Raw genomic sequence first — 24,074 nt, 5'->3', positions numbered from 1 at the left:
AACTAAGATTCTCTGGTACATTTCCTTGGTCTAGCTGTAAGCCCAGTGTAAACCAAAGATCATCCATCTCTAATTCAGGTACCACCAAAAGGTATTAAATATATGCCACAGTTTTGAACTTAAGACATGGAATAAGTTACACATGAATCTTCTTGAAATATGTCAATAATTCAGTTTATTTACTGAAGAAAAAAATGGATTGTGAACGTTTACTGTCATTATATCCAGTCAAGTACAATGGTCTATGCCTGTAATCCCAGCTATTTGGAAGGCAGAGGCAGGAGGATTACAAATTCAAGGCCAGCCTACTCAACTTACTGAGACTGTGTCAAAATTAAAAAGGCTAGGGATGTGTCGCTCATGGGTAGAGTGCTTGCCTGGCAAGTGCTAGGCCCTAGGTTCAATCCTTGGTACAGGAAAGAAGGAAAGAGAGACAGAAGGAAGAAATCTATACATGAGCAGTTCTACAACAAAGAACAAAAATACACATTTATACACAAAATAGATTAATACAATTGACCCTGACATATTTATACTAAGGTACAAAACAAACGCTTGTCTAGGAAATTCAACTTTATTTATAAAAGTTCTATAAATAAAGACATTATACTTTCAAATATTATAACTGATAATTTTCACAAAAACCATTTACAGTTTTAACTTTTCTACATAAAACTGTAGTATGGGATGAGCAAAAAACCTTACAACATAGTCTAAGACATAAAAACAAAACAAAATATGACTTATTCAGCAAGAATACTTATTTACAGAATGAAGAATTAGAATTATACCCTTTAATATGCTATTCCATCAAGAAAAGGAATCATAGGGCTAGGGATTTAGCTCAGCGGCACAGCGCCTGCCTGGCAAGCTCGGAAAAAAAAAAAAAAAAAGGAAACATGATAATGCTTCAAAATAAACAATCATCTTAAATAGTATAGTTTAACTGTGATTGTTCAGGATTGCTCTTGTAGGCTAATATTTATGCTTATTTATTAAATAAATCATTGAAAAAGGGGCACAGACTTTTCATATAGATCTTTCTACCAATGAAAACATGTAGATGCTGATCTGGTCTTATTTAAGCTAATTAATTTTTTCTTTTTTTTTTTGGTACCGGGGATCGAACTCGGGTCCTTGCGCTTGTGCAGCAGGCAGCGAAACCACTGAGCTAAATCCCCAGCCCCATTTAGTTCTTTATTAAACATTTGTCACTTTATTAATTAGCTTAGCCGGGGATTTAGCTCAGTGGTTTTGCGGCCTGCTGCGCAAGCTCAAGGACCCGAGTTCGATCCCCGGTACCAAAAAGAAAAAAGAACTAAAAACAAAAAATCATCATGTGACTAACTTACAAAATTAAATTCTCCCTGAAATTGTCCTTTTCAGTATCTATAAATCTGAATTCCTCACAGCACAGCAGAGACAATATACAGACTAAATATTTAACCAAAGAATTCAAAATTATCCAAATTACCTATTTACCATTTATATGTAAAAATTTTTTAAAAAAAAACTTTTAAATTTTATCTAGGAAGATAATGACTCTCATGTCATGGCTAAGTCACAAGGACTTTCAAAACTTTGGAAAAAAATTCATCCCTGAGAAGTGAGAGATAGAAAAATACCTGAAAACAAAACAAACAACCCCCCTCCAAAAAACCAGAAGCAACAGTCCTGTACCCTTTTCACAATCTTTATAATAGCATAACATAGCATGAACTATTATTAACAGCTAGCAATCAAACATAGTCCAATCCTGGTGAGCCGCTGGCTCTGATGATCTGATTTTTTGTAATGAACCTACAATTGCAACATTATAAAAAAAACAGTCAACTAAAAACTCTAGTTTTATTGACAACTTTACATTTTTGTCAAATGCAAGGTTGGCCTGCTAAGAACTGAATATTTCAATAATGACCAAAGCAGTAACTTCTGCTGGCATCTCTTCTTATAAGTCTCTGTTTCTTCCATTGATGTTCACCCAAATAGTAAAAGCAATACAATAGCAACTGAGTTTACTATTATCAATGGCACTGCAAAAAGAGAGAAAAAAGTTTGTTACTATAAAGAAAAATCAAGAAAAAAATTAAGCAATAACCATTATCTAGGAAAGATGAAAACATTCTAAAAATATATCATAATCATATTATAAATAGTTAGAGGAATATTAAAAGATGCTCCGTATCATAAAACCCACAACTTATTTAAAGGGAGTTTGTATAACTGGGAATAAGGGGACATGCTGCATAAGTGGATCGATATGAAATGCCTTGAATGTCCTGATGCAACTCTGCGAACACAAAAGCACACTAGACCTGGACAGTAGATCCACAGGGCTGCAATGAAATATGAGATCAGAAATACAGTGTAAAGAAGATTCTGTAGCTACTGCTAAACTAAGAATGAATTTACCAACACTGAAACCAAAGTTATGATTAAAATGGCTAAAAGAGAGAAAAAAGGCCCCAATTTTAATTTTTAAATACGATGCATTTGGACTCTTCTTTTTTGATTTGTTTGAAAATATTTTCCATTAGAATGGCAGATACAGGACCTTGAAAGCCTTCCACAATGGTAGGTAAGTTTACACCTTGGAAGGAACAATTTCCAGAAAGCAGGGATGTTACTCTATTTTGCAGGCTTAGCAAGAGTGGCAACCTAAGAAACCAGTAACTTTCAAGCAGTAAAGCCAGGTCAGGGAGAAAGAAATTCCCACTACAAAAAGCGTATATGATAGCACTCAAACTCTGAAGCTTTGTTACTTACATCAAACCACAAAATTAAAACTTAAGAGTACTCTGCAAGCTTTTCTTCTTACCTCTCATCACAGTTCTTACAGATCGAATAAGGTTCATTAGCTGAGATTTAATTCCTGGCTCCTCTCCGAATCCACCAATTCCCTGGTCTGTTCCCCAGCCAACTGTATAAAGATGATTAGCTGTGTTAAAATTTACTGTGCACTCCCCTTGCTCCTTCATTAGTCATCTTTAAAAAAATTACTTTGAGGCCGTGTTAAAGACGAAATATAAAATCAATGTCTTTGATATTGAGTTAAATATTTTGATTTTATTTCTTTTTATAGTAGCAACAACCACATTTTACCTCATTTATACTTTGACTTTATAAAATAATCTATAGCGCAGGGATGGGGATGTAGCTCAGTGGCAGAGGACTTTTCTAACAGGCTCCAAGCTCTGGATTCAATCCCCAGCATCACAAAAGAATAATGATGATAATAATAATACTAATAACAAAATAATATAACCCAATTTCTCAGGTCAGAACTGAAAAGCAAATCATAGTGCCACACTGAGTAATAATTAGCTCAATTAAGAATTTACTAAATCCAACATAATTTTCAGTATAAAAATTTTGGAGCTAAGAATCACTATCTTTATTTTACTATGTGAGTAAATTTTAATATATGCTGGTCACACGTTGGTTAGACCTTTATAACATGCTCTAGTCTGCTAGTAGGAAATATCTTTTTCTCCTTTTTTCTTGATTCTTCCTCTTCATGTTTTGATTATGAGGTGAAGATTTTTGCCCACTATAGCCATTATTTTCTATAAATGAGTCTTCCCTTTCCTATGTCATTTTCCTAGTATAAACCTTTGCATATTTTTATGTGCTAGATCTTTTATTATTACTATAGAAATTCTCTAAAAATTTACATGTTCTCATTTCTGGTCCACTTTTCACTATCTAGATGACTGTAGGGCTTAATCAATTCCCAAACTAACCCCTAAACTAGAGGACAGAGAACAAGTCTTTATTTTATATCAGAAAGAACCATATATCAAGAAACCAAATTTCACTTTGTTTAACTAGCCTTTTTTTGGTACTGAGGATCAAACTCGGGTCCTTGCGCTTGCAAGGCTGGCACCGGAAGCACTGAGCTAAATCCCCCGCCCCAACTAGCTTTTATTTGGTTAAAATAAAGGACAAATAATTCTTGCTTGCTTTTTTTTTATTTCTCACTGAGATATGTCATGGTATAAAACTAATTTAAAATTCAGGTTCACAACAGAGCTGATGTTTGACTTCTTGCGCCTCACTCTTTAAGGCTTAGCTTAGTTTTGAGTACACCCCTGTAGCTCTCACAGTGGTCACTGAGCTTCCACCGCACAAATTCCAGCTCGGTTATAACTACACTGCCTGTACTAGTGGTGGCGAGCCTTTCAGAGCTTTCAATGATAACAAACAGCCCGCTGAGGCACACAAGCCACAGGTTCACCACCTCCACCACCACTGGCCTATATACTCTCTTGTCAACTCAGCAGATGTCTCTGTTATCTCAGTTTCAACCCCCTCAATTTTTTTCCTTGAAATCCAATAATGATTCCCATTGTCTACTGAATAAAGTCCAAATTCCTTAAACTGACATTCTGTAATGTGTCCATGTGTCACCAATTCTCTTCCCATACTGAGGGACAACTGTATTCCTATGCACAATAATCCAGTAATTATTGTCAGGACTTTTCCTAATTTCCTCCCATGTGTCATAACAAACTTTTCTCTTTATACTCCAAATAATCTACTAATTATAGTGACTTTCTTCTCCCTTAGTTTGTTTTATTAAAGTGTCTCCCATTAAAAACTCCTGGAGGATAGGAAATACAATTTAGTCATCTTTATCTTTCCACTATTCCTCACTCCTCACCTCACAGCAAGTACTTAGCAAATGTTTGTGGAATTAAAGTAAAATATAGTAGAGTTAATCTAAGATATAAGATTAGGTAAATTTTAAAATATTAATAAAATTTCCCCACAACTCTAGTTCTTCATTTTTAAGACACACGAATTATAAAATGGCCAAAATAGATCAGAATATAGCCCAGTGAATGAAAAAACCGTCATGTTATGAGATTATTGAAAACTTTCAGACCCCTAAAGATAAAGAGAATATCTTAAAGCTTAGGCAAATTAAGGGACCTACAAGGAATCAAAAAACAAGATGGCACTAAATAGCAACATTTTTAATGAGAAAATTAAATGGTACAATCTTTGAAATTCAAAAGAAAAACTGATTTAAGTCTTGAATTTGACACAAAATCCACAAACCACAAAAAGAAAAATCACTGTGGGATACTGAGGCAGGAAGATTGCAAGTTCAAGCCCAGCCAGAGAAACTTAGCAGCTTAATGAGATCTTGTATCTATTAAAAACTAAACAAAACAAAAAAACATTTAAAGGGCTAGGAATGAAGTTCAGTGCAGAGGCGCTAGGTTCAATCCCTATAAAAGCATCTAGGGTGGGAGGTGGACTTCTATTTTATAACCTGCAAATATTTTTCACTTTGAAAAACAATGCATATTTCTTTGGTAAAAATAAAAACAAATTTTAAAAGGCCTGTGAAGTCGATTATCTATTGGAGAAAGAAGCCCTCTACAACTTCATCCATACGTCACTAGAAATATTTAAAATTATGTTTCTGAAACTACTTTAAATGCTACTATTGGTTTCATTTTCTTTACTTGCATTTTTGAAGTCTATCATTGCTAAAATGATCAATCCTTTCTACTCACAGCCACAATTTCTCAAATAGTAAAAAGGAATTGTTTCAAGAACTATATGAAACATGCATGCACCCAATTTTTATTAAAAAACAAAATTCCCAGCAATCTTTTTCCTTTTAGGTCTGTTTCAAAAAGATGTTTAAACAGTTTTTACCAGTGTAAGTGACTCCCAGAAACAATGTTTTCTAATTAAACTGCTCTTCAATACAACAAGATAAAATTAGAAGTACCATAATTTAAGTATTGGCACTGAAGTAATTAAAACAAATAGTAAGTTACCAGTTAATTGTAGCCCAGTCTCTTTTTATGGCACTAGAATGAAAAAGCAAACAATATTCAGTGGAGAATAAATCATTTGTCCAGATAGTTCAGAGAAATATAAATGTGGCAAGTAAAACATCAGGTACCAGGGATTATCTTTTACTATAACAAATAGATTTCCCTCTAGTAGCTACATAGGGAATTTCAGTTGTTTTACTCAGGAACCTGGCCAAAACTTTATTAAGTTTTGCTCTTTTTTTTTTTTGTAAAGAGAAAGGTGTAATTCTATAGCTTTCTTGTCACTTCCAAAGCTACAGGGCTTAACAAATGATACCAGCCAGCAATAGTCCCTGTCATAATTCCAGAAATGAATTTAAACAGATGTTATTAACTGCAAATATCATACATATTTTTCTGCTACCTAGACTTCAAAGAAACACATAAAATGGCAATTCACCTAGGCTCAGTCCAAAATCCTCAACTGGATACATTCTGAAGAGAAAGTATTGTCTACAGTTTAAAGGGCTAGCTTACCCTGAACAAATCTCAGCTTTTGTAAAATAAGTTTCCATATATGTAAAAAAATAATGCAAGTAATTTATCAACATCATCAAGTTTGCATGTGAATCAAATCCTATCATGAATGTGAAAGTACCTAATAAATTGCACAAAAAACTCTGCTAAAGTAAGTTTTAAAAATTGCTTTCATTAAACAAAAAAAAAAAAGACAATGTAACTGATCTGGTAAAGGGAAACAACTCTTAGTTCTATGTAATTCCCAGTTCAATAAAATTTCCATTTAATCCCTGAGGAAATTCAAAAAATGCTTTTTATGAGTATATACTTAAAAAGAAAAACATCCACATAAAAATATTCCTTGCTGTTTTACAAACCGCCATGACTGAACTTTATCTTCTTCCTATGGGATGCCTTGCTCCTTTCTATATACATTTATACAAACTCGACTTACTAAGATCTACACCTTCCAGAATTCTCCTACTATAATTCATGGTCACAGAACTCTCACTATTCTAAACTAAAAAAATATTACATTGATCTGAAGCAGTCACTTAAATCTTGAATCAAATAACAGCTTGTGGTATTTTAAGTGTTTGCTATACACGGAATCATGTGTCCACCCCTCCGTATGTTGAAACTCTAATCCCCATGTGACTGCACCTGGAGATAGGGTCCTCAGGAGGTAATATAAGGCTAAGTGAGGTTATAAGAATGGGGTCTGTCTAATAAGACTGTAATTTTACAAGAGGAAAGAGCTCCCTACCATGTGGGAGCTGACTACAAGCTAGGAAGAAGGCCCTCACCAGAAATGGACCATGCTAGCACCCTGATCTTGAACTTACCGCCTCCAGAATTGTAAAAAAATAAATTTCTGTTGTTTACGCTACGCAGACTGCAATTCTTTGTTATAGCAGCCAGACCTAAGTATGTTTGTTTCTTTTTTTTTGTGGTGCTGGGAACTGTACCTAGCTCACATGCTAGCCAAGCGATTAATCACTGAGCTACATCCCCAGCCCAAGTACTTATTATATATTTAAATTAATATAAAAGTTATATAAGTACTTAAATATTATAAAATATAGTCAGATATCTTAAAACCACAGCTTATCCATTTACATAAACCACTGTGGTGTTTTCCCTTGGTTCTAGGACCAATTCAAAAACATGCTCAAGCAAAGAACTTCTAGGCTTCCTCGGATAGAAGTGGAAATGTGGAAGACAAAGTTCTGGAGGGCAAAGTGTGCAGGATAGTTAATTGTGGTATCAGCTTGAATAAGAAATGAATGGCAAATTAGTGGAGGATGGTTCTGGGTGTGTCTGGATGAATGACTTATGAGTCACACACTGAAGAGTGACCTGGAAGTGGGTGGCACCAACCAAAAGGGGTGTAGCTAGCCTGGATGGAATAAAAAGGGAAAGAAAAAGAAAGTCTTCCCTTTTGCTTGTTCAGAGGAGCTCCAGCCTTCACCATCATCTGTAGATCTTTGTCTCCAGTGCCTTCAGATTTCCAGCACAGACTCTTCAGCCTTCCAATGTTCACCCTTTGGCTTTCCAATACAGACTTGCACTGCACTCTCCAATGAGCTTCAGGCCTTCAACTTCTGACTGGATCCTCTGGCTCTCCAGCATGCAGATGGCCCTTTTGCATTCTTCTACCCCTGACTCTCCAGGCAGTCACTGCAAGCTTTACAGGGAGCTTTCTTTCTGGTGAAACTCAAAACTTTTAAAAATCATTCAGCTCTGCTGTTTGCTCTTGAGTCTCAAGGTAAAGCTGGCTAAAAAACCCCCAACAGTACCTACTCCATAGCCTGATTATTGTGCTGCCCTGAAATTTCCAGGACTAGATTAATATTAGCCCATCAACCTTAATCTCAGTCTTCTGCAAAGTCTCAGGACATGAGCAAAATGTAAACAAATTTTCTGACACAGCGTAATACACATGGCTTGGAGTCCAATTGCCAGTGGAGTCTTTGTTCCCAGCTGAAGCCACCTGAGACTGGTCTCTACTATCTGTATTTCTATGATCCTTCTGGTCTTCTCAGCTCCAAACAGAATCTTCCATTAAGCTTGGCTCACAGCATTCTTGGGCTTCTCCAGCAGGCATCTCCAACCCTTTCTAAACTTCACCTAAAAACCAGTTCCAAAGGCTTCTGAGCCACATGGTCAGTAGTCACAGCAAGGAGCAAGGACTCCACTTCTGTGATATCTGTCTTGGTTACTTTCCCTGGCTTTTTTCTTGTTTGGTACCAGGAATCAAACTCAGGGCCTCAATACTTACCAGGCAGGTGCTGCACCACTGAGCTACATCCCCAACCTCTTGGTTACTTTCCTTATCACTGGGACAGAATACTTGACACCCACAATTTAAAGGAGGACACGTTTATTTTTGGCTCACGTTTCAGTCTATAGTTTACTGGGGCCAAGGCAAGAAGGTATGCTGGGTGGGTCTGGGGAAAGAAAACTTACCTCATAGCACCCAGGAAGCAGAGAGAAAGCAAAGGAAGGCAACAGGGAGGGAGATACACCTTTCAGGAACATACCCTCAGTAACCCACTTCTTCTAACCAGAACTTGGATCCTAACAGCAAGCTGGCTATACTGCCCCCATAATTCAATCATCATTAAAAGGCCCTACCTATAAGCACATGAGATTTTGGTGATCATATACTATAACATATACTCATAAGAAATATTTGGTCTATAGTCTCTGTTCTTGTGATGTCTCTGGTTTTCAAATCAGACTAATACTTGCCTTGTGGGATGAACTGGGAAGTATTCCCGCCTATTTTTTGGAAGAATTTGTGAAAAATTGATACCTTCTTTAAATGTTTGATAGAATGCAACATTAATGGGTGGACTTTGTGGATGTTTTAAAATTATTAGTTCATCTCATTATTCGTTATGAGTCAATTCAGATTTCCTTTTTCTTAAGTCAGTTTCAACCATCTGTATCTTTTCAGGAGTCTGTCCAGTCTTTATCTTTTTTGTATTCTTTTATAATACCCCCTTCTTGATTTCCTGAGTTTAATTTGCATCTTCTCTTTTTTCCTGTGGTCAGCCTTACCAAAGAAAGGTTTGCCAATTTTGTTGATCTTTTCAAGAAACTAGCTTATGCTGATTCTATTATTTTTATACTCTGTACTTCTTTAGTTTACACTATAATCTTTATTATTTTTCCCTTTGCTTAATCAGGGTGTCTAGGAGGTAAGGACAGTAGGTGGTAGCTCAAATGCCACAGATTTTCACTGATCTTACTGAGCTTTAGTAAATGTTTTTGAAAAAAAAAATGCTGATCCATTTTATGTCTTTCTTATGAGAATTCCCAGAAGGATTAAATGTTTGTTGTTTATACAACCTTTACCAATTAGTTGTTTCAACTGGAAAGTAGGTCTATGAAGGTTCTCACACCATCATTCTGGAAGTACTCTCCATTAAGAATGGTTATTCATCATATTTCTAATGGTTTTATAAGTATACAAACAGCCTCAATTTTGCCTCTTGGCCCAAAAACCTTAAAATATTTATAATGTGGCCCTTTAAGAAAAAGTTTGCTTACTCCTACAAGCTTTGTTTTACTTTTCCCATTTAGATCTGCAATGCTCTTGCCATTGGCTTTCGTGTTTAGCATGAGGAAGGGGATCAAGATACATTTATTTCTTTTTGGATATCCAGTTAATCCAGAATCATTTATTGAAAGGTCCATTCTTTCAATAAACTGGGCATCAATTATTTTTATATACTTCTCTGCTGTGTTACTGTCACCACAAATTAGGTGTTCATTAAAAAAAAAAGGAGACAGTTTTTACAATTTAATGATAATGCCAGTACAACATACAGGAATTTATGGGACACAATGAAAGCAGTTCTACGTGGGAAATGCATAGCAGTGAAGGCCCACACTAGGAAAACAGAGCGAGCTCAAATAAACAACCTAAGGTGAATCTTAAGCTCCTAGAAAGAGAAGAGCAAGAGAAACCCAAAGCTCATACAAGGGAAGAAATTATATAGATCATAGCAGAAATCAATGCTATGGAGACCAAGAGAATGATACAAAAAAAAAATCAATGAATTGAAGAGTTGATTTTCAAAAGAATAAATAAAATCAACAAATGCTTAGCCAATCTTATCAAAAAAAGGAAGGAAAAGGCTCAAATCCATGCAATTAGGAATGAAAAAGGTGAAGTCACAACAGATCTAACGGAAATCCAGAGGATCATCAATACCTACTTTGAGAACCTGTACTCTAATAAAATGGAAAACACAGAAGAAATGGAGAGATTTCTAGATATATATGAATTACCAAAGCTGAACGAAGATATAAAAATTCTAAACACACCAATTACAATCAGTGAAATTGAAAACGTAATTAAAAATTTACCAACAAAGAAAAGCCCAGGTCCTGATGGCTTCACTGCTGAATTCTACAAGACATTTAGAGAAGAACTATTGGCAATACTCTTTAAACTTTTCAATGAAATTGAAAGGGAAGCAATAGTTCCAAATTCATTCCTGGAAGCAAGTGTTATTTTGATTCCAAAACCAGGGAAAGACCCAACCAAAAAAGAGAACTACAGTCCAATCTCTCTAATGAACACAGATGCAAAAATCCTCAATAACATATGGCAAACAGAAGAGAGAAGGTCATCAAGAAGATCATATACCCTGACCAAGTTGGATTTATCCCAGGGATGCAAGGAAGGTTCAACATACATAAATCAATAAATATAATACACTATATTAACAGAGTCAAGAACAAAAACCATATGATCATTGCAATAGATGCAGAAAAAGAATTTGACAAAATTCAACACCCATTCATGATAAAAAAAAAAAACCCTACAGAAATTTGGAATAGAAGGTCTTTTTCTCAACCTGATTAAGGCTACCTATGAAAAACCAAGAGCCAACATCATACTAAATGGTCAAAAACTGAAAACTTTCAGGCTAAAATCAGGAACAAGACAAGGATGTCCACTATCACCACTCCTGTTCAATATAGTTCTGGAAACATTAGCCACAACAATTAGACAAGAGAAAGAAATAAAAGCAATAAAGACAGGAAAGGAAGTTAAACTGCCATTATTTGCTGACAATATGATTCTCTACATAGAAGACCCAAAAAACTCCACCAAAAAACTTCCAGACTTAATTGACAGATTCAGAAGAGTAGCTGGATACAAGGTCAACACTCAAAAATCAATAGCCTTCTTGTACACAAATAACAGACTGACTGAGAGAGAAATTTGGGAAACAATCCCTTTCACAATAGCATTAAAAAAATGAAATATCTAGGAATCAATCTAACGAAGGAAGCAAAAGACTTCTACATTGAGAACTACAACACTGAAAAAAGAGATCAAAGAGGATATAAGAAAATGGGAAGACATCCTTTGTTCCTGGGTAGGAAGAACCAATATAGTGAAAATGGCCATACTTCCAAAACTGCTATACAGATTCAATGCAATCCCTATTGAAATCCCAACAATATATTTATTTCACACAACTAGAGAAAACAATTCAAAAATTCACTTGAAACCAGAAGAGACCTAGAATAGCAAATCAATTCTAGGCAACAGAGACATGGCAGGGGGTATCACAATCCCTAACTTGAAACTATACTACAAAGCTGCTGTGATAAAAAGAGCATGGTACTGGCAAACAGACCCAAGGATCAGTGGAATAGTTTAGAAGATGCAGAAACAACTCCAGACATACTCAGCTACCTCATCTTTGACAAAGGAGCCAACCATCCTCACTGGAGGAAAGATAGCCTCTTTAATAAATGGTGTTGGAAAAACTGGATTTCAATCTGCCAAAGATTAAAACTAGACCCCTATCTTTCACCATGCACTAAACTAAAATCCAAGTGAATTAAAGATCTAAATATTAAAACAGCAACACTAAACTTGCTGGAAGATAACTTAGGTAGAACTCTTGAAGACACTGGCATAAGAAAAGACTTTATGAACAAATCTTCAGTAGCACAGGAACTAGCACAAAGAATCAACAACTGGGATCTCATTTTTTTAAAAAGCTTCTGCACTGCAAGAGAAACTACCAACAGAGCTAAGAGACAACCTACAATGTGGGAAAAAATTTTTAGCAGCTGTTCCTCAGACAAAAGTCTACTATCTAGAATATCTAAAGAACTACAAAAAATCAGACCACCCAAATATAAAGACCCAATTCAAAAATGGGCATTTGAAATGAACAGACATTTTTCAGACAAAGAAGTAAAACCAGCAAATAAACATATGAAAAAATGTTCAACATCACTGGTCATTCAAGAGATGCAGATGAAAACAATGCTGAGATTTCATCTCACTCCAGAAAGAATGGCTGCTATCAAGAACTCAACCAATAACAAATGCTGGCAGGGGGTTGTGGGGAGAAAGGAACCCTTCTTCATTGTTGGTAGGAGTGCAGACTGGTGCAACCACTGTGGAAATCAATATGGAAATACCTCAAACAACTAGAATTAGAAGTCCCATTTGACCAAGCTATTCCTCTGCTGGGTATCTTCCCAAAAGAATTAAAAGAATCATACCACAGTGATATATGCTCATCCATGTTTATAGTGGCATAGTTTGTAATAGCTAAAGCTTGGAAGCAACCCAATTGCCCATCAACTGGAGACTGGATAAAGAAGATGTGGTTTTTTTATAAAATGGAGTACTACTCAGCCATAAAGAACGAGAAAGCAGAGACATTTATAGGTAAGTGGATGCACACTAAGGTCATACTCTTAAGTGAAATTAATAGGACTTACATGTAAATACCGAATAGTTTCTCTGGTATTAAAAACTGAAACTGTAAATAAGGATCAAAATGTATAATTGATTCTGTGTAACAGGAAGAAAAGGTCTAAAGGAGTAGGAGAAGTAGGAGGGGTAGGGGAAAGGAAAGAAGGGAAAAGAAAAAATATGAGAAAAGGAAAAAAATGGAAACAAAGTCTTTGTAAATAGTGAAGGGTGGAGGGGGTGAAGGGAGGGCAGGGGAATGGGGAAAAAATAAAAACCAAGATACGTCATGTAAAGGTACAAGATCCCAATGATGAATTTAACTGTATTTTACAACTAAAATGTACCAATAAACTTAATGGAAAAAGAAAGGAGGGGTCTGAATTTGGATTCTCCAGTCTGTTCCATTGTTCTACTTATCAAAAAACCTTTTGGTAAATTCCTTTCTGCTTAATTAGGCAGAAATCAGCTTCTGCTCCTTTTAATCAAGAACCTTGACAGAAATGAATAATTTTAGGACTTTACCCTTGAACTTTGTAAGATAGCATCTGTTCCAACAGTTTCAAATTATCAGCCAATACTGAAAATCTCCATAAGGAAGTCATTCCTAGAAATCCTCTGGGCACAAGACCTGTATATTCAAACACCTTTATGACATCTCTACTTGGAAATTTTAAAGGCACCTTGAACTATAATAAATCCTATTCACATTTTAGAATTCAGTTTTAAATGTTCTCTCCTTAGGAAATAACACTGTCCTTATTCATCCAGGAGGTTATATTCCCATATGTCTGTACCCAGTTATCTTCCTCCGAAACATTTGTCCCAGGCTCAATGAACTATCTGCATAATTATTTTAAACATTTATTCATTAGGTTGTAAGCTATGTGAGAGCAGGGACAGTGTGTCATGTTTACTCCTATATCCTTTCTACCTAGCTTGGAGTCATTGGCCTATTTGTTATAAGGAATGAAGAAAAACTTCTGGCTACCAAATCTTCCTCCTTCTTCAGCTAACCTTCCCTCTTTCTCTTCAATGAAGAAATACCTCACTGCCTTACTATCATTTACTCCACCTGTGTCTTAGATGCCCTCTCCTTGCACCTTTTCTACATCCTTGAGCTACAAATCTTCTGATTATCTTTTATTTTACTTTCACTACTGAATTTCCATTGACAATTCCTTTATTACTTTAACTATGAAGATTTTAAAACATCACTCAATTTAATAATTGTTGCCCTTCATCACACATGCTTTATGGTTTCTATGCTTTAAGTAAATTAATGGTGTTATATTTCATTCCTAAAATATTTCAGTACACACTTGGAAAAATATGAACATTTTCCCCAGGTGCATGCCTGTAATATCAGCACTTTGTAGACTGTGGCTGGAAGATCCCAAGCTGGAGGTCAGCCTGGACTACATAGTAAGATCTGTTTCAATCGAACAAACAAAAAGCATTTCCCTATTTAACTATAATATATAATACCATTATCACACATACAAAAATATTTTACAGTTTTTTCTTTAATGTCATCTAGTACCTCCTAGGCCAGTGGTGGAGAATTTCTGGTACACGTGCAGCAACAGGCTGTTTATTATCATTGAAAGCTCTAAAAGGTTCACCATCACTGTCCTAGGCCATATTCAAATTTCATCAAATGTTCTAGAAATACCTTTTACAGGTATCTGCACCAGAATTCAATCAAGGTTCATAAACTGCTTATGAATACCTTCCTTACACCCATTTCTCTATCTCTGTCTTTCTTTTTGTTTTTTGGTCTGTACCGGGGATCAAACTTGGGACCTTGCGCTTGTAAGGCAGGCGGCGGTACCACTGAGCTAAATTCCCGGCCCTCTCTTTCTGTTCTTATACTTTGTATAACTGTCTCACTGGTCCAGGCCCTCCCCTTCCTCATATACTTTGGAGCACTGACTTTGTTGGAGACACCTGGCTAGGGCTAGTTCTCACTGTTACTGCTCAAATAGCTCAAGTGTTTCCTGTCTAAAAGCAAAACAACTATGTATTTTCTAATACATCCTCTTCAACTTTTCTCTTCTCTTCCTTCAATGTAATGATAAATTTAGATAATCTTCTTGTCTCCATTTTATCACTTTCCACTTACTTCTCAACTCAATCTTAATTTTACCCACTGCTGTAACTGCTCTTTTAATATCACCAGTGATCCCAATTACTCTAAATACTTATGACTCTTTTCAGTTATCTTACTTGACTTTTCAGCCACATTTTACTATGGTATTAACTGTCCTTCTCCAAACATCTTTGACTTTGGTGAAACCTCACTAAGTTTCCCAGTTCTCTGTTTTGCCCCTTCAAGTTTCCTACCAGCTCCTCCAACCCCACCTAAAGACTAAATACTAGAGGAGATTCCAAGACTGCCTTGAGCATAAATTCTGTTTGTACTCTATTGTTTCCCTGAATACTTTTTCCTCACATGGCTTCATTTAACATCTGTGATTGACAGAGTCAAATTCCAATTCCCACCCTGGCTTATGTTTCTGTTCTATGGACTTAAATCCAATAATTATTCTATGTACCCATTTGTATATCTCATAGAAATGTCAAACTCAGCAAGTCCAAAACTTATTTCATTATGTCTTTAACTCTTTATCCACTGCTACTCCCAATTTCCCTCTACTAGATCCTTTCCATTGACAATAATTTCTTTTTTAATAATAAAGATTTTAAAACATCAATTTAACAATCGTTACCCTTTCATCATATATGCAGATATTACTCTCTAATGCAGTACTACCATCACTCAGTGGCTTAAGCTAGAGACCCCTAAGAGATCTTTGACTTTATCTTCTCTCCCTCATTCCCAAAGTCCAACATTATGTTCTCCCTTTTCTATCTTTCAAGTATCTTCTCATCTGTATTAGTTTTCTAAAGCTGCCATAACAATGCACCACATACTGAAGCTTATTACAACAGAAATTTATTTTCTCAGTTTTGGATGCCAGAAGTCCAAAATCAAAGTGCCAGGAGGACTGGTTCCTTCTGGAAGCTCTGAGGGATAATCTCATCCATGCCTCTCCTAACATCTGATAGCTGCTAGAAATCCTCAGGGTTCGTTGGCTTGTAGCCACATCACATATAATCTCTGCCTGTTGTCACACTGACTTCTTTTCCCAGTGCGTCCATTTGTGTATTTCTGTATCACACTCTTTATAAAAATACCAGTCACTGGTTCTTCCCACATTTATTCTTTCCCTTCCAAAGTGTTCTGCATACTGTAGCTGAAAGGAACTTGCAAATAACAAAAATCTAGTCCCATCACTGCCTTGCTTAAGACTGTTTTCACCTGCTTCAGAATTTCCACACCAGCTCTACACTGCGCATGGCTCTCCTCAGCCTACCACCCCTTCACCTTTACCTAGTTAATATTTTCTCATCAGATTTCAGGTTGGACATACTTCCTACAAGGTTTTGGAGATTCACAAGTTACCATCACCCTGCATTTCTCTTTCATGATACTCTGCACACTTGTTCTTGTTATTTATTTTTATTCTGATTAAATTCCATTAGAAGAGGGCTGGGGATTTAGCTCAGTGGTTCCACCGCCTGCCTCGCAAGCGGAAGGACCTGAGTTCGATTCCCAGTACCAAAAAAAAAATTCCATTAGAAGAGCAAGGCAACTGCTACAGCTTTGGCTTTTATTACATGGGCCCAGTACATAATTTGAGGACAAAAATAAATGTGCTCAATAATTTTTTTCTGAAGTAATAAATGAATCAGTCTTGAGTTTTAATGATTTGCACGGTCATATTTGGTATACTGCGACAGTAATTCACATCATGCAGTATCCGGTCTCAATTCTGCCTTAGCAAGAAGAAGCCTGCCAGGCTGGCAAAATGACGGCTTGATTGTGAAGTCGCCCCAGCCATACTTGTGTCTTCATCTTTGCATGGCCCCTACAGGCGCCCAATGAGCTGTACTAAACATCTTGGAAAGTGGGTGGCTGGCTGTCCTACTAACTCCCATATCATCCCCCTTCTTATTATCCCCAAAGCGCAAAAACCCTTGTTTGCCCTCCATCAGCCCATTCTTCTACCAAAGCTCTAAAATGAGCCACGCCCCCTCCCCTAGCCCCAACTCTATAACTCTAAATTCAGACTCCTACCTTTTCGTACATTTAAGTCGTTAACAGTGAAATTACAGGCCCAAACCAATCTCAGGCAGGGGCGTCCGGGTCTCACCTCTTATCCTCCCACGCCGGAGCCCTCCTCATGGTGGGGGTCTGTTAACATTCACCCTGCCATTGAGCTCAAAAGTGGTGAGAGGACCGTGGCTCGGCTTGTCTCCTAAGGAAGCGACCACCGCACCCCAAGCAGCGCGCCCAGCCACCGCCTGACCAGGCCCGGGCTGTTCCCCCGTGAGGCCGGGCTCGGTCCGCGCCTACCGGGCTCCGCTGCCCCCTCAGCCCACGCCCCGCGGCCTCACTCACTGTTCTTGAGGAAGCGCTCTTCGTGCAGCACGGCGATGGCGTTCACGCACAGCAGGGCCGCCTGCAACAGCGAGTATAGCGTAAAGGCCATGGTTACCCGCAGCCGCACAGAGGCCCAACTAATTTTTCTCCCGCAGCCGCAGCAGACGTGGCGGTGCTGTCGCAGCCTAGGCTCTCTTACGGGTGCCGGTGGGGCCCAAAACGCGCTCTCTGAGAAGTTCTGCCTCCTTCTGGCTAAAATCCACCCTGCTCTGACGTCAGCAAGGCGAGTCCTCCTAGTTGTCTGCTGTAGTCCAACGCTGTAGTGGTTTGCAGGTTTGAAGGGGCACTGGTCCCGACTGAGAGTGACTGCAAGTATAAAATGCACATTAAAAGTGGGGCGTGGTGGTAAAAAGCTGTAATCCTAACACAGGAAGTTGAGGCAGGAGAATCGTAAATTTGAGCCCACCCTGGGTCGCTTTGCAATTTAGAAAGAAACCCTGTATAAACAAACAAACAAAAACGCGCTGCGGATGGGATGTAGCTCAGTGCAAAGGACCTGGGTTCAATCTCCAGTATAAAAGTTTAAAAACAAACATTAACATAGCTTGTATCCCTAGGTTGACCCCGGGCCCTCTTCAGATGTGCTTGCCCAAGAAAGCTCAAGGCTGCCAAAAGAGTCTACTGTTCTATCCAATACCTAAGGATAGGTACACTTTCCTACCGCAGTTACCGAAGAGGGCTTGGAATTAGGAATCCTCCCTCTGTCTCTTTGAGATGTATATATATACCTACCAGGACTCGGGAGCTTTTTCTCTAGGATCTGAATGCCCTCCCTTTAAAAAGTAATCATTGCAGGCCGGGGATTTAGCTTAGTGGTTTCGCCGCCTGCTGCGCAAGCTGAAGGACGCGAGTTCGATCCCCGGTACCAAAAAAAAGAAAAAAGAAAGAAAAAAAAAGTAATCATCAGGAAAGATAGGGTCTCTATCTCGGTCTGTGGTGGAGGGACTACAACCCTAACTTTGCCAACTGCTAGCTGGCAAAAAGAGCTGGTCTACTTGCATTTACACTGACCAATCCCTTTTAATTTTTCAGTTCCCTGACTACTGAACCCCTGGTTGTCCCCTTTCTCCTTGTCCCACATTAGCCTTTTTATGGGTTCAATTCACACTGGGCCCTCTCCCTATTGTAATAGTACATTACTGATCTAAATCTGTCCTTATCACTTTAACATCTGGTTTTGTTTTAACAGTATCAGTTAGAAACTGAGTTAGACTATGTTAAATTTTAGAGACTGTTGAAGAGCAAATATACAAAGTAACACTTTCTGAACTTCTTAAGATTTTCTAAGATAAAAGAGGGAGGAAAGTACCATATTCAATTCCAGAAAAGACTTTCGAAGCCTATGTGTTGCTGCCACTGGAAGAGAGACTGAACAAAAAAGTAATAGTTAAACTCTCAAGAGGAAATTAATCTTGAATAGGTCAAGTAGGTCATGTCTACAGAGAGAAAAAGATATGTTGTTTCCCACAGATGTACATAAATACTATCTCCAAAGTCTGGCCCTAAATGCAAGTCAGGTGGAGAGAGACACATGAAGATAAAATAAAGGGAATAAAAGAAGCAACAGGATATCAACAAATCCTCCAGTTCTCCAAGGCTTGTATAACTCTAGAAACTGAAGGTGATGAGTTCCTTGGTCTGTTCAGACTTCTATAACAAAATACCATAGATTGGGTGGCTTATAAACAATAAATTGACTTCTCACAGTTCCAGAGGCTGGAAGACTGAGATCAGCATGGTAGCTTCTGGAAATGGTCTTTTTCCTGCTTGTAAATTGCCAACTTCTCATTGTATCCTCACATGCAGAGATAGTGGAAGCAAGAATTTATGGGACTCTAACCTGGATACCAGTCCTATTTATGAGATCTCTGCCCACACATAACCTCATCTAATCATAATTACATCCTAAAGACTTCACCTCATAATGCCATAACATTTGGGGTAGGATTTCAACATATGAATTTTTGCAGCCATTTTGTCCATAAGCGTGAAGGAAAGTTGTTCCTGAACATGGAAAACGGCCATGCTAAGATTTCTACATTGGGCTGAGCCAAGGGAAGGGCACCTAGGAGAACTTGTTTGGAAGCTTTTGTTGAGCAGTTTTTATTAGGTTATTTACTGAGTAAAGAGAGTTGAAGGGAAATGTTATGGTTTGAGTATGATTTGTCCCTACCAAAATTCATGTTGAGTCTTGTAACTGTGTTGATCCTAGGATCTTTACAAGGTAATTAGATCCTGGTGGCTTCACTTTCATAAAGGACTTAATGTAGTTCCTGTAGAAATGGGTTAATTATCACAAGAACTGGTTACTATGAAGTGAGTTTAGTTTTCCTTGGCTCTCTCATCATGTGTCTGCTTGCTTTCACTTTTCACCAACAGGCTGCCATCAGATGGTAAGCAGATGTTAGTTCCATGTTCTTGGACTTCCAGAACCTTAAGCTAAAAAAAAAAAGAGATACTTTTAAAATAAATTATCCAACCATGGGTATTTTGTATTAGCAACAGAAAATGAACTAAGATAGAGGATGACTGGAGATTATGCATACGTGCAGTGGAGGTGGGAGTCCAGCTTCCCTCAGCTACCTTTTCTTCCTCCCACTGGATTACAAATCACATGATCTTATTTTTTTTGTTTATTTGTCAAAAGAATCAGGTTAACTTCTCTGGGCTTCTGTTACTCCATCTATAAAATTAGGTGATTATGATCTCTGAGGGCCCCTGAGCTCCAAAAATCTCTAGATCTAGCAAAAGCTGCTTAAAATATAAGATAGTGTACAAGTACTAGTACCATGTTATCTGATTCATTATTTTTGAAAATCCAGGCTTGTAGCCTAAGCTGATAACAGCAGATTATATCCTTTAAAAAATTATTCCTTTGATATTTTACTTTCACAGAAATTCAGAAGTCTGGGAATTTTATTATATATTTAGAAAGTAGTTATCACAGTAAAAAACAAAACAAAAGCAAAACCCAATCCTAAACAAAAAAACTAGATAAAATGAATATTCTGCATGTTTGCAACTTAAAAACAATTTTTATTGGTTGTGATCTATTTAAAATTAGAACTCACCCCTTGTTGCTGGGTTTCTGATATCTTTTGATAAGGTTTTCTGAATTCATGTTAGTTATTTTATCAGATAGTTACGTTGGGGATAAAACTTTATTCCCCAAAGTTAGACACAAATTCTTATCATTTTCTTCTTCAAGATATATTGTTTAGGCTTGGTTTGTTTAGTTTTTTCTCTCTGGGCTGATAGATGGCACATTTTGTCATCTTAGACCATCTGGCTGTTTTTGTAACTGTTAATATAGTTAGTGTTTTCATGCCTTTGACAGGAAGCAAAGAACTGGTGCTTTCAATAACCAGTTGTTTCCTGTGGGAAAAGGAGAATAATGGTTAACATTATGTCTCAGATAATCTTTATCTTTGACCCTCACTAGATGAGGGGAGCAAGGTAAAATGATCCAGGACTAAGTCCTCATACATATGAGAGATTCAGTTATTAAACTCAAATTTTTTATCCTTTCTGGTATCAATGTGACTTATAATTTAACAAATCTTTAACCCTGAGTTCAGGTATATAACTGCTTTGGCCAGTAGAATGAAGAAGAAATGATAATTTGCCAGCTTTCAGCTAAAATCTCAAAATGTCTAACATACCTCTGTTTTTTTTTTCTTTTTTCCTTCCTTCCTCCCTCCCTCCTTTCCTTCCTTCCTTCCTTCCTTCCTTCCTTCCTTCCTTCCTTCCTTCCTTCCTTTCTTCCTTTCTTCTCTTTTTGCAGTACTGGGAATTGAGCCCAAAGCCTTTAAATTGAACTACATCTCCAGCTCCCCTTTTTAAAAAATCTTATTATTTTGAGACAAAGTGTCACTAAGTCACTGTGTTACTTACCCAGGCTGGGCTTGAACTTGCAGTTCTCCTGCCTCATCTAGCAAGCTGCTGGAATTATAGGTAGGTGTGTGGCACTATGCCCAGCACTGCTTTCTTTTCTGTGCCTCTCATTCTGCCATGAAAAACAAAAACATGCGTGGGCTGGTCCACTGGCTTTAGGAGAAGCGTGAAAGTCAAGTGAATCAGCACCAAATCATCATGGCTAGTCCCACCCTAGTCAGATCAATCCTCATCCAATCATAGACCCATTGATATAGGCCATATGATATGTGGACCTCCAAATAATGTCAGGGAAATATTATAACTCCCAACCTACTAGATGTCTAAAATGCCAAATTCGTCTTCTCTAAAATTGAATAATGAATAATACTAGGAACAATGGAGGTTATGAGTAGGAAGAATAGCTTCTGTCTAAGAGAGAGAGACAGAAGGAGGCCTGGAAAGTAGGTTGTCCCTGGACCCCCTTCTCAAGGGTGTTTTATTGAGCAAAGATACAAGGTGAGGTGGGTTCAAGGTGGGACAAAACTATAATCAACTAATAAGATTACAAGTGTAGTCACTTAGGTAATGTTAATCCAATGGGAAATCACAAGGTGAGTATGAGGTGGGACAAAACTATGGTCAACCAGTAAGATTACAAGTATAGTTACTTAGGTAATATTGATTAAATTGGATCAAATGGGGGAAGCAAGTCATGTAGCAAGTGCACATGGACAGAAACAAAGACTTTCCTGGAAGGGATGGGTTAAGGTTTTGGTTCCCTATGAAAGTGATTGATGCCTATTTAGAATATCAATCACTGCTGTTCATCCCTAGGGGAAGTATGTGAATGTAGTCAATTCTCTTTGTTTTGAAACCTGGCCATCAATGAATGTGCTTACAGCCACTGTTGCCCTCTGTATTGACTTCTTTGAGGGCCCAGCCTTGCCTGACTACCTATAATATTTCTAATTAACTTAGCTGTCTACAATACCATGAGACTAAATGGTAATTGTTTCAAGTCACTAAGTTTTAGGGCTGTTTGTTCCACAGTATTTTTGAAGCAACAGATCACTTCTTTTTCATGTCTACAGATGTACTCTCTTTATTCTCATTTATTCAAATGGCCTAAATACATTGATATTACTTGAAGATTCCCACATTTATATCTCCTACTCAGTATTCACCCATAACCTCTTGGCTGATATTGCCAACCGACTATCATTTGGATGTCTAATAGATGTTATCGCACCCAAAACTCAACTCCTGATTTTTCTTCTGAATCCTATTTCTCCTCTGGTCAATGTATTTCAATTAATGGTAACTCCAGTGATTCAGGGAAAATTCCTTGGATCATCATTGCCTCTATCTTTTTCTCACATATCCTACAGACAATCTAGCAGCAAATCCTGTTAACTCTCATTTCAACATATGCTATGGCTTGAATGTTTCCTCTGAAACTCATGTAGAAATGCAATTGCCATTATAACAGCAGTAAGAGGTGAGACTGTGAAGAGGTGATTAAGCCATGAGATGTGTGCCCTCATGAATGGATTAATGCAATTATGTCTGAGCAAGTTCATTATAAAAGGACAAGTTCAGCTGTCTTGCTCTCTCACCTTCTCTTTACCCTTCTGCCATAGGATGACAGCAAAAGGTCCCTCACCAGATGCTGACCCCTTGATTTTAGATTTCCTAACCTCTAGAACTATGAGCCAATAAATTTCTTCTCATTATACATTACCTGGTCTGTGGTACTCTGTTATAACAGCATAAACTAGACCAAGACAACATATATCCCAATCTGACCACTTCTCACCTTCTCATCAGCAAACATTCTAATCCAAGTTACCATCATTTCTTATGTAGATCAGTGTGGTAGCCTCCTAAAAGTTTCTGTGTTTCCACCTTTGTCTCACTACAGTTTATTCTCAGCAGAGCAGCCCAAGTACTTCTTCTAAAACCAAGTAATGAAAGCAAGTTCTTTGTTGAGAGAACCAGGTTGTTTATCTTGTAGAATTTCACACATTCTGGATTGTGCTGGTCATACCCCATGGTCCTGGAAGACTTAAATGCTATATACAACACCCAACTAATCTGTAAAAAAAAAAAAGAAAATGAAAGAAAGAAAGAAAACACTTTCTTTCTTTCTTTTTTTTTGGTACTGGGGATTGAACTCGGGTCCTTGTGTTTGCGCAGCCGGCATGGAAAACACTGAGCTAAATCTCCGGCCCTGAAAACACTTTCTGATGGAGGAAAACAGCCACTCTTTAAACTGATGAAAAAATTTTAACCAACTCAATGAAAAAAATGTCAGGTACATGGTAAAAATTGTTTTTCACAAGTCAGATCTTAGAATAATTCTTTAATAAGTCTGTTGGCTTTGCTCTCTTCTTTTCCTATTTTTGAATTTCAGCATCTCTATTTCTGCAATCATTAAAAAATAGCTCATGAAGATAAGGGTGATGCATGTTATTTATTAAAAATTTAGACTCACTTTGAAGACTGACAAAAATGGATTATGGCTTCTAACATTTTTGTCTTGATAATATATTTTAATAGATACATTTATTTTATTGCCTATGTCTGAGCTATGAATCAATGATGACTGAGGTATGTTTGCTTTTAATCTTGTTATTAACAATAGCAAGTT

At 37.3% G+C, this 24,074-nt stretch overlaps 2 protein-coding genes across 2 annotated transcripts in view; both read right to left on the bottom strand.

Moving 5' to 3' along the window:
- Hdhd2 (haloacid dehalogenase like hydrolase domain containing 2) overlaps positions 1-17,679 on the bottom strand; it is an 83,052-nt gene extending 65,373 nt beyond the window's left edge. The window contains exon 1 of the mRNA XM_087189239.1: positions 17,507-17,679. The gene's annotated coding sequence lies outside the window, so the exon portion shown is untranslated. The remainder of the gene's footprint in view (positions 1-17,506) is intronic.
- Ier3ip1 (immediate early response 3 interacting protein 1) lies at positions 150-17,683 on the bottom strand. Its single transcript, XM_004855108.4, has 3 exons — positions 17,507-17,683; positions 2,819-2,920; positions 150-2,033 (listed from the first exon to the last, which is right to left on the bottom strand). The coding sequence occupies exons 1-3, from the start codon at positions 17,595-17,597 to the stop codon at positions 1,978-1,980; spliced, it is 249 nt and encodes an 82-aa protein (XP_004855165.1). The 5' UTR covers positions 17,598-17,683; the 3' UTR covers positions 150-1,977.
- Positions 17,684-24,074: the final 6,391 nt, after the last annotated feature.

Source organism: Heterocephalus glaber, unplaced genomic scaffold (genome assembly GCF_053883595.1).
Source record: "Heterocephalus glaber isolate CG9 unplaced genomic scaffold, H.glaber_assembly_v1.0 deba00000331, whole genome shotgun sequence".
Taxonomy (NCBI): Eukaryota; Metazoa; Chordata; class Mammalia; order Rodentia; family Bathyergidae; genus Heterocephalus; species Heterocephalus glaber.
The sequence above is the reverse complement of the archived record's forward strand: the minus strand, read 5'-3'. Positions and strand labels throughout refer to the sequence as shown.

Bases quoted from the DNA above. Each gene is read 5' to 3' on its own strand.
- Ier3ip1 (XM_004855108.4), bottom strand. From the start codon at position 17,597: ATGGCCTTTACGCTATACTCGCTGTTGCAGGCGGCCCTGCTGTGCGTG. The intron at 2,921-17,506 runs GTGAGTGAGGCC...ATCTTTATACAG, and splicing joins AGAGCGCTTCCTCAAGAACA to TTGGCTGGGGAACAGACCAG. The intron at 2,034-2,818 runs GTAAGAAGAAAA...CTCTTTTTGCAG, and splicing joins TGTAAGAACTGTGATGAGAG to TGCCATTGATAATAGTAAAC.